We start from the raw sequence: 10,710 nt of genomic DNA, 5'->3' as shown, positions 1-10,710 counted from the left end.
TCTTGTGGTCTCCCTCTCCGCAGAGACAGACTCTTCCGAATTCAGCACATATCACAGTCTTTTTGCGTATGCCTCTCTAATCAGAGACAGACTTTGCGATTGGGCTCCTGGCCCTTTAAGTCTTGCAGAAGCAACTTCTTGTAAAAACCACAGACTCTACAATTCAGCCTTATGGCTCTTTAAATTGCATCACAGCAAACTTTGTGCCATCTTGTGCCGTAGCATACCTGCACCACATGTTACAACTTGATGGATGTCAACTCACGGGCAATCACCATCTCTGGATTAAAATGGTGGGCACATGAAGAAATTCACTCTTAGACCGTGGATTCAAGTTTAAGTCTGGCTCCTGCCAGCTTTATTCACTCGTCACAGCAGTTTATACATCACAGTGCAACAAAATAAACTTTACGGTACAGGAACAAAAATAAAGCCTGGCCACCTGGCCTACTAGCTAGACATTTAGTTCCTTACTGTCAGCCACTAGGTCTACTACCCAGCAACCTCAAAAACCCACTTTGCAAGGTACATTTTTACCTCGGTGCACTTTGGCCACTGCTACATAGCTCCCAAAGGGCTTTGGCTTAGCCTTCTCTTTCCCAAGGTCAGGGGCCAAAATAGAGACTCTTTAACCCTCTGAGGTGGATCTAATTTGCGTAATTGGCCAACTCCAAAATAGAAAACACCCTTTCTCTGCTTAACATTTCCCTGAAATCTGGCCCCCTAGTGGCAGAAACCTGGCACTCCAGTGGCCACTCTGCCACATATCCTCCCTGTCAGATAAAGGCCATTGGTTTTTATCACACAGCTGTATAAAAAGAACAATAAAAAAGACAGATATCCACAAGTAGAACGTGAGTTTTATTTGTGAAGTGAAGTTAAGTTGGTTTTTGAAAGTTCCCTGAGGCCGGATTCACAGTATCTGAAAGATTATCACAGAACAACAGCTAGTCTGCATCAGCCTTCAATGCAAGCTTTTATTATTCTTATTATTAATAGTATTATTTTTTGTTATTTTACTTTAAATATTAACAGGAATTTCTTCACATAAACAATCACATAACAGACTCACAAACATGACAAAATAAATATACAAGTTCACATGTTCATTTTCTTTTTTTTTTTTTTTTTTACTTAAATAATAAATAAATACAGCATTTTATATACTGTCATCAGTGCCTGCAATATTGTGGCCCTTTTGTGATAAGAGAAGACCGTCATCGATGAAGTCGTCTCCAGCACAAAAGGGAATTACATAAATTAAACAAAAGCAATTACAACAAAACCAAAAAAAGATTTTTTTCCCCCTTTGCCCGATAAAATTAAAATAAACAAAAATATCAAAACTCCTGTTTTATAAAATATTTTTAAAAAAATTCCCATTGTTTAAAAGAATAAATAACAAAATATATAAAAAATAACTAAGTTTCATCAAAACTATTAGCTGTAGATAGCGTTTTTATTTATTATTTTCCCGTGGAATATAATTTTTCAAAAGTTTTTATTTTTTTTATTTTTCACATTTTTCTTTTTTTTTTTTAAATAATTTTTTTTTTCCGTAATATGTTTTGCTCTTTCCCGTTATTACCATGTGGTGTCGAGTTACAAAAAAAAAAAAAAAACAATAATAAATTAACATAAACTTTAAATAAATATCAAATGTTTAGAATGAATAAATTACAACAGAACTTGCCAAAAAATTAAATAATTTACACAATTATTAAACCTATATCTATAGTTTTTTTTTTTCCGTGGAAGTGCAGCTGTTCTACGGGTAATAGGCTAAAACGGGTTTGCATTCACAAACAGGGCGGGGCTTATTTACAAAAGCAAGGCTGTGGGATGAATTTGCAAAATACATCTAATCTTCAACACCTCGAAATCTAGAAATAAACTTTGCTGACTGTAAAGAGTCCTACGCGCCCAGTACTACGTATTTAAAGTATTCCCTGCTTATATTCTGCACTACAAAAAGCAGTCGCATCCAGAATTTCCACGGAAAGCCTCAGTGCACTAGTTGATTTCTTTTACTGGCTCTTACTTGGAATCCACAAAGATCTTAAAGTGCACAATGAGAAGTAGAGTAGTACTCGGAACCCTTTTAGTGCTGTATGTCATGCAACTGATTGCTCTAAAAAGCCTAGAAAAATAGGGAAATGATAAAAGGATAAAACGTAAGGGCAGAACCTTTGAACTTTTACTTCATGCTTAGTGGTGTAGGATAGTGCATCTCAGTAAGGCAGGGCCAAACTACTCTAATGTGTTTGGGGGCGGCTCAGCTTCCCTCCTATAGATTGTGTCAGGAGAAAGAAGGATCAGGGACGCTGAATTTCAACATCTGATCATTTTGTTCCCTAGGAGATAAGTTGGCGCCAGAGCTGTCTGACTATGGCTTACCTCCCTAAACACATGATTGGTTAAGCTGAACGTTCATGTGTAGAGGGGAACTGGGAGAAACAGTTGTCAGATGAACAGATGTGTGACAGTTTTGGAAAGTATATGCGCAGTTAAAGGGCCCTTTTCCACAGGTCAGTATTGGCGTTCGACAAGCACCGATCATGGAGACCAACGCTTGTTTGCTTGGCCTTTCGCAGAGGCTGATTCAGAAACTACTGCAGGATGAATGATTGTTCATATGATTGTTCGGCACCCATGTCCTCCATTTACTATCATCATTCCCAATAGTACATTTCCTGGGCGATGTGCGACCAAGAATGATTATTTTTCTGGCTGCACAAAAGATGCAATCAGCCAACAAACAAGTATTTCATGGGTAATAATTGGGTGAACAAGCATCTTTACATGGGGCAATAATTGGGTGAGCCCTTGTGCACAATGGTCGACCTGTGTAAAAAGACCTTTAAAGCAAACCTCCGGTCTCGTACCAAAGTGGCTGCACTGCTTCTCTGACGCATTGTGATTTGTTGGGGCATCATTAGTGTAAGACACTACACGCTGCTCTGTTTGCCCAGTGCTGTTGTGCAAGCTACCAGTGCGCTAGCAATACTAGAAGTAGTCAGGGGAGCAGTGTGGCCATTTTGGTTTGTTCGGCACTGGAAGGTCACTTTAAAGTGAGCCTGTCACTACATTGATAACCAATGGGGATGTTAGATGGGGGTCACAATGAAGATTATGAAGCTACCTTTATTATTTTGAAATGATGTTCCACTAAACACATATGACTCTTAAGGAGCTTCCCGCACTGTATGCAAAAGCAAAGTGGACCGTCCGATGGGCGCTACAACTCATGTTTTGGTCCGGGCTCTCTTCTAACTCTGATGTCTAAACACACCCTCCTGAGGTCTTGATGAATGTCTGCAGAAGTGGCCGCTGGAGATATCTTGCATTTCAAGGCTTGTTGTTCATGACGTGTTCAGCAGATAGTACTTCACTGTGCATGATCCGGATCCGTCTCAGTGGTGCATTCGCAAAAGCATTGCATTGCAAGATGTCTCCAGCGGCCTGTGCTGGATGCGTCAATCAAGACCTCAATGGGTCAGGTTTAAACATCAGAACTAGAAGAGAGCCCGAACCAGAGTGTGAGATGGACAGCCCAACGGAGGATCCACTTTGCTTCCAGAACGCGAAGTGCTTTAAGATTCATATTTGTGGAGCATCACTTCAAAATAGTAAAGGTAGCTTCATAGTCTTCATCAAGCTTCACATCTAACATTACCATTGGCTATCATTGGAAAAAATGTAGCGACAGGTTCCCTTTAAACCTTTTATTAAAAACAGTGTTTTCTCTTCCGTTTACTCTTTGTTTCTACGTCTTGGCCTGGTTTAGTGTTTTTTTCCTACGTCTTGGCCTGGTTTAGTGTTTTTTTCCTACGTCTTGGCCTGGTTTAGTGTTTTTTTCCTATGTCTTGGCCTGGTTTAGTGTTTTTTTCCTATGTCTTGGCCTGGTTTAGTGTTTTTTTCCTATGTCTTGGCCTGGTTTAGTGTTTTTTTCCTATGTCTTGGCCTGGTTTAGTGTTTTTTGCCTATGTCTTGGCCTGGTTTACAGTTTTCTTTTGTCTTTTCCTGGTTTACTGTTTCCCGAAGCACACATTTAGCAATAAATAAAAAAAACTATGTTAAAAAAGCGTGGGTCCAGTTCATTGTATGAGAAGAACTTTGATCCATCATAAATAAACAGCATAAAAACAGAATAACTTTAAGCATGTCGTGAGATAAGTTGCCTGGATAGCTCTGTATTTTTTTTCTTTTTCTTGCCTAGGCTTCTTACAATTGATTGATAGCTCTACTATGGGGGTTTTAAAAAATAATCTGTAATTGTTTTTTTTTTTTCAGCTGATAAATTAAAAAAAGACAAAAAATATTGCCTGCGTTCACAATAAAAATGTTCCCAAAAAATAAAATTTTCATATTTTCATATTTCAGCACATGAGACTTCAGCATGTCAAATGCAGCAAACATTTATACAGCCACGTGTTCAAGGTGGTCACGAATCATGGTCATGCCAAATTTTGGAACCCTAAAAGGCACACCACCATTCCCGAGGGGCGTATAAATCTCTCTGCTTCACAAAGCTTTCACTGCAGCACACTAGGGATGAAGACAAAACACAATTGCAATAAAAAAAAAGATAGACACTGTAACATGACACAAGGTAGCCATCCCACCCTTACTGCCAGAGTGGTCAGCCACCGACGTGTATTACATTTAGTCTCACGCGTTTTACACTGAGTTTCTGACCTCCAACTGCTTACACTAGGGTTAAGACACAAAAATAAGGAAAAAATATTGGACTATGCAGTTGGTAACTCCAAAAGCTTCCCTGAGAACCTTTAAACCTTTGCGCTTCTGTTGGAATTAAAGAACTGCTCTTAAAATGTTTCTTGTGAAAACCGGAAACAGAAAATAAAAAATAGTTACGGCTCTTCTCGTAATACTTGTCTTTTGTCTTCCCTTGCCAGGTGATTCTTCAAAAGACACAAGGAGTAAAATGGCCCAGACAGAGAGTCAGCAGAGATAAAGCTTCCATTTTGGCTTCTGGAATGAGTTTGGTCCATGTACAAACCTCAAGGATTTGCTGCGGATTCCTTTGTGTCTTTACACGCTATAGTTGGACAACATGGGCCCATTCACAGTCAATCACCGCTGCCAATTACAGGTAGGTAACACCTCTTCTTCTATTTTTTTTTGGATGAGTCCGAACTTCCTGCCTGGCTTCCATATACATTTGTAAGTTCAGTCTTTGTCCAGCTTTTTTTGGGATTTCTTTTTTTAACTCATTTTGGTCCGTTAAGTTTGTTATTCAATGCACAGAGCACAAGGCTTGTGAACCTGAATACTAGATGGGAGCAACCTCTTATCCCCTCATTACACCTGGATACCTTTGACTGCTTGTTTGATGGTCTCAAGCAGTGCTTTGTTCTCTGGGTTTTGGTAACACTCTTGGTTACTGTACATATCGGTCAGGGTAGTCACATAGGCATCAAAGTTCTGCTCACTTATTGGTTCCTGTAACAAAAATGAATAAATACAGTAATACAATTATATTAGCCCTTTTAAGAATATGAATGAATATATAGAAACTGTAGTAATTGAAAGGGCACCCTGTTGAAAACAAATTTTCTGTACTTGCCCCCATCACCTGATTGCCTGTCACACCCTGGAGGTCTCCTCTGTTTATTGTAGTAACTTTCCTGCAGTGCACCCCCCTGTCTGATGCTTGTCAGGCACCATCTTGAAGGTAAAAATGTTGCACTCACTTTTAATTTATCTCATGATGCATCAGCACAGCATTAGCTGAGGCTATACCATTTTTGCCTGCTGTAGGGTCAGTTTCATTACTATCTTCTATACTCCCCTAAATAAGTTACAGACCATAAGAATACAGTCAGAAGAATGAGCTGTGATCTCCTCTATTACAACTGTGTGGCAGGAGCTGTGTGATCATTATCAGTAACTGGGACAGGAGTATCTGTGTCCCCCTTTAGGCAGTTTATGTGGTAGGGATCATGCAACAACATAACACAGACTGAGAAATTGACTAGAAAATGAATAGATAACCCCAAGTAGATCTGAGATCACATGACCATCTGAGGAGATGGTTTCAGATAGAAAAGAATAACTAATCAAGGTAACACTAAGGTTATAGCTACATAATGAATGAAAACAAAAATCATCAGAGTGGCCTTTTAAAGGGGTTCTCCCACTTTTAACTGTTTTGCTGCAGGAAACAGATAACTCCATACATTGTACAGTGGCCCAGGTTGGTGCTGCAAGCTTAGTCCTATTGAAGTGAATTGGACTCAGCCTGCAGTACCAACCCAGGCCACAGCACAACATACAGAGCTGTCTGCTTCCTGCAGCAAAACAGCTACAAGTTGGACAACCTCTTTAATGAAATACAACTTTTTTAATTTATCTATTTTTAGTTATCAATTTTTCTTCTGCATTCTGATAAAGACATATTTCCATTCGTGATTTTAAAAGGAATGTTTCACTTATGTATTTTTTTTATTTATGAAAATAAGGTAGTGAAACATTTTTCATTTGCCTAATCTGTTCTTATTTTCTGAATGTACACTTTTTTATTCTATTTTGTGTACATGACTGTGGGGGCGGCCATCCTGCCTGAGCTGCAGTTAACAGTATTTAGAAATACACTTTACAGCAGCCTCATGGGCCATAGAGAGTGTTGTGGGCATGCTCTGTGACCTGTGCAGGGAGGAGGAGCATAAGGTGAGCTGTGACCATTACCTTCTGACTTTTATTAGGAAAGTGTTGTGGGCATGCTCTGTGACTTGTACAGGTAGGAGAAGGAGGTGGAGGTGAGATGTGACCATCATCTATAGACTTCTTTGTGAGAGTGTTGTGGGCATGCTTTGTGCAGGGAGGGAGAGGAGGTGAGCTGTGAAATCACCTATTATGAAATCAGGGTTGAATAGCTAATTGCTTTCACCCTAGTGCTTTTGTTCACAGTCTGTGTGTGGTATAGGGGCTATTTTTTAATCTCATACACCCTCTTTAAAGAGGTTGACCAGCTTCTATATGCTGATGACCTTCCCTCAGAATAAGTCATTAATATCTGATTAGCGGGGAACTTCCGCTGTAGACTCCACTGATTACTAGGCTGGTGATTGCAGTATGAACCCGGACCCTACAAAGTGTATGGAATCCTCAGTTTCCACTCGGTACACTCATACAACAGCCCAGTGAACAGCTGATTAGTGAGGGTCCTCGACGGCAGACCCCTGCTGATCAACTATTGATGACCTATGCTGAGGTTAAGTCATCAATAGTTAGAGACTGGACATACCCTGTAATAATAAACACCCCCACTTCAGAAGGAGAAAAAAGGAACAGTGCTGGCAGCAGATGACTTTGCAAATGATCACTACATGGCAGCAGCACAAAACTCACCATGTGTGGAAGGCGGATGTTGGTAAGACTTCGTATAAGTGCCTGGCTTAGCCCAGAAAGTTCCACAAACAGAGCTTCATTCTGTTCTTCTATCACTTTATTCTCCTCTTCTATGTTCTTCAGGTTCTTCTCCATTGTTGTGATCTGATTTTAATGAGAACATATTTAGAAGTGTCAACAAGCAGACGATAGATATATAATTCTAGCGCATATTACTCTTACAGTCTTAAAGGGGTATTCCAGGCATTTAATCACTTGCTCATCAATAATTGATTTGTGGGGTCCACTAGTTGAGATCCCTGGCAATCAGCTGATCTCAGCCCCCCACATTGACTGCAGTCTGGTTGGAGCCAGAAGTTATAGCTTCTGTTGTTTTTAATAGGAGCTACACATTCTATTGCACTTCCTGCTCCACTCCCGATGCGGTTGGAGCTGTAAACATGCGGCTAACTGAAATGAGTGCAAGAGCTGAGATCAGCTGATCACCAGAAGTCATTAATACTGTAAGGGGTTAAATGCCCTGAATACCCCTTTAATAGTTTGTGATGGCATCCCCACGATTAAGAAGCCTTCTCTGCTTTGATGGCAATATTAAGGCTCCCATATACCTTTAATAGCTGATGGCTGAATATTCGCTTGACTAACAGCTATTTCAACCGACTGCCACAAACACACAAATGTTCAGTTCAGCCAAGTGGTCTTGTGTTTTGTGGAGAAAGCCAAATCCAGACCGCTGTAGTGGCAGCTTATGTCCAGGAGAAGCAACAGCATCGGGACTTGTGATTCAGTGTGCCCGCTCCAACTTTTTACGCCAATATCATCTCTTGGGGCAAAGTTGAGAGTTCAACATGCACATTCGGGAGTTGCCAATCCCTACCAAAAACAGGGGGTTCGGACGACTAAGAGTAATGTTGTCCAAGTTGTACTTTCTCTGAAAACCCTGTTCCCCATGCACTAACATGACAAATCGATCACTAAGCTCTGTCATCGGCATGACGGTAGCCTGCACACAAACACTGGAAACGGAGGACCAAGCACCGATGCGGGACACGGCGATATCGGGGACAGGTGGGTATATGTCTATTTGTTATGTTAGTGAATGGGGAAAGGGGTTTTCAGAGATAATATAATTTGGACAACCTCTTTACAATGGGCCTCACTGCATAGTAATTATTTATATATATATTTTTTAAATTTTTGTTTGTTCACATACCAAAATTCTATACAACCGTGTGAATGTGACCTTAGTGTAGAGAAATTCAGTGTTTGCTGACATGCCAAGATATAGCACTGACCTGTGATTGCAGGTTCACCATGTCGGCCTCCATCTCCGAGTTGGATTCTGTAAGCTCGTTTATTTCCTTGTTGAGCTGCTTGATTTCCTCATCATTTTCTAAAACTGCAAAAATAGACACGTCAGATTGGCACATATAAGTGGCTAAAGGCCTATTTCAGACAGGCGACACAATATCGCCGCAAGAAAATTGTAGCGTTATCGCATCGGTGGTCTGCGCGATATCACTGCGTTTTCTCGTGGCGATATCGTGATTTTGTGGCGCTACAAAGTCGCACGACTTTGTAGCACGTGTTAGGATTTTCAGGGGGGAAAGGGTCCTGGGGGAGGGCTATAAATATAAGCTCTACCCTGAAAATAAGCCCTAAGTGCAAAAAAAAAAAGAATACATCACCTAAGAAGTGCTGTCCTGCTCTGCCGCATTTTCCCCCAGTCCCCGGCACTGGTCTTCAGCATGTCTTCTGGCCGAGGATTGGAAAATCCCCGCCTCTAGGAAGTGCTGTCTTTAATTGGCTGAGCACTGTGATTGATTCAGCGCCATTCATTGGCTGTGATTGATTCATCGAGTGCTGGCTCTGATTGGCTGAGCTTCGGTCCTTAGCCAGTCAGAGGCAGTGCTTCTTCGAGGCAGGGATTTTGCAATTCTGGGCCAGAAGAGATGCTGAAGACAACTGCTAGGGACCGGGGAGAAGATGCAGCGGAGTCGGACACCACTTCTTAGGTGATGTTTGTGTTTTTTTTTTATTTTTTCCTGCAGCTAGAGCTTAGTTTAGGGCTTTGACAGTAGGAAATCCTACTGTCAAAGTTGGATTGCACCACGTTTTCGTGCAATGCGATGCAGCAGAGAGGAAGGGTCCATAGGAAAACATAGACTACAAAACATCGCAAGTTGTGGGCATATCGCGAAACCCACAGGCGTTTCGACTTTTTTTTGACAATGTTTTGACATTGCAACTGTGAAGGAACCCATAGAAAAACATGGGCTTCACATACATGCGATCAGTAACATTATTGCAACGTGAGAAAATCAAGCGACTTTGTCGCCCTCGTGAAAGAGGCCTAATGGGACACTTTGGAGAAACTTTTATTGCTTCCCCGGGGTGCTATTGCCATACGGAGCATACTACTGAAAATTACATACTTCCTGTTCCTGATGGCTATACAGGATGCAGTCAAAAAGCCAAATCCAGTGCTATATCTCAGTACTGGTGTCCCATAGTGAAATAATAGCGTACTTGAATAGGAAGACACAGATCCACTACATAGTGGTATGGTGCATGGGCCCCTAGGGGCCCCAGAATATAGATTTCAACTTTGTATTATGGCCCCTGTAAGAGGCAGAGAGTAAAAGTAATGTTGTAGAGCAACATGTGAGAAGCAGAAATCTGCTTTCCGCGTCTTTCTAAATCCCATGGGACGGCGGCTATGACCGGTAGTGGCCTCCTTCTGCAATGATACATGCATGGAGCCATCGTTTACTCTCTCCTACAGAGGCCACAACACAATTGAAGCCCATGTTCCAGGGCCCCCATCGTGTAGCGCATCCATGCCTTCCTATTTGAGCACACTATTGTTATTTCACTATTGGATAGCAGTATTGAGATTCAGCGCTGGATGAGTCTTTTTGACTACACCTGTCAAAATAGCTGCTCTCCTCTGGTCCCGTGTTGTCCCACATCATCTGCACTGTGACTAGTTGATGACACAGCTTGGATTGGAAGTGACTTTCTCTATACATCTCTATGACATCCGCAAAGCAAGCCTCATAGGAATGAATATAGAAAGTGACTTCTAGAGTGCCGGAAGATTCCACTAGTCACAGTGCAGGCCATATGGGATGATGGGGAGAGGAGGGGCTAATTTATCAATATGACAGTATGTTATCTCCTGTAGTAGGCACTATATGGCAATTGCATCCCGTGAAGCAGTAAAAGCTTTCCCCAGAGTGGCCCTTTAAAGGGGTTGTTCGGGATTGAACTATTGGTGACCTATCCTCATAATAGGTCATCAAGAGTTGTTGGATGGGGATCCACTGCTCTAGA

At 41.3% G+C, this 10,710-nt stretch overlaps 1 protein-coding gene across 4 annotated transcripts in view; it reads right to left on the bottom strand.

Moving 5' to 3' along the window:
* Positions 1–371: 371 nt before the first annotated feature.
* The window catches only part of MYT1 (myelin transcription factor 1), a 121,811-nt gene continuing 111,472 nt past the window's right edge, over positions 372–10,710 (bottom strand). For all 4 annotated transcript variants that reach the window (XM_066586175.1, XM_066586176.1, XM_066586178.1 and 1 more), the window contains 3 exons: positions 8,670–8,773; positions 7,375–7,518; positions 372–5,466 (listed from right to left, as the gene is read on the bottom strand). In XM_066586175.1, the coding sequence (XP_066442272.1) occupies positions 5,326–5,466; positions 7,375–7,518; positions 8,670–8,773 (389 nt within the window). In that variant the 3' untranslated portion in view covers positions 372–5,325. The remainder of the gene's footprint in view (positions 5,467–7,374; positions 7,519–8,669; positions 8,774–10,710) is intronic.

The sequence above is a fragment of the Eleutherodactylus coqui genome, chromosome 13 (assembly GCF_035609145.1).
Source record: "Eleutherodactylus coqui strain aEleCoq1 chromosome 13, aEleCoq1.hap1, whole genome shotgun sequence".
NCBI lineage: Eukaryota > Metazoa > Chordata > Amphibia > Anura > Eleutherodactylidae > Eleutherodactylus > Eleutherodactylus coqui.
Note: the sequence above shows the minus strand (reverse complement) of the source record. Positions and strands in the feature narration are given on the sequence as shown.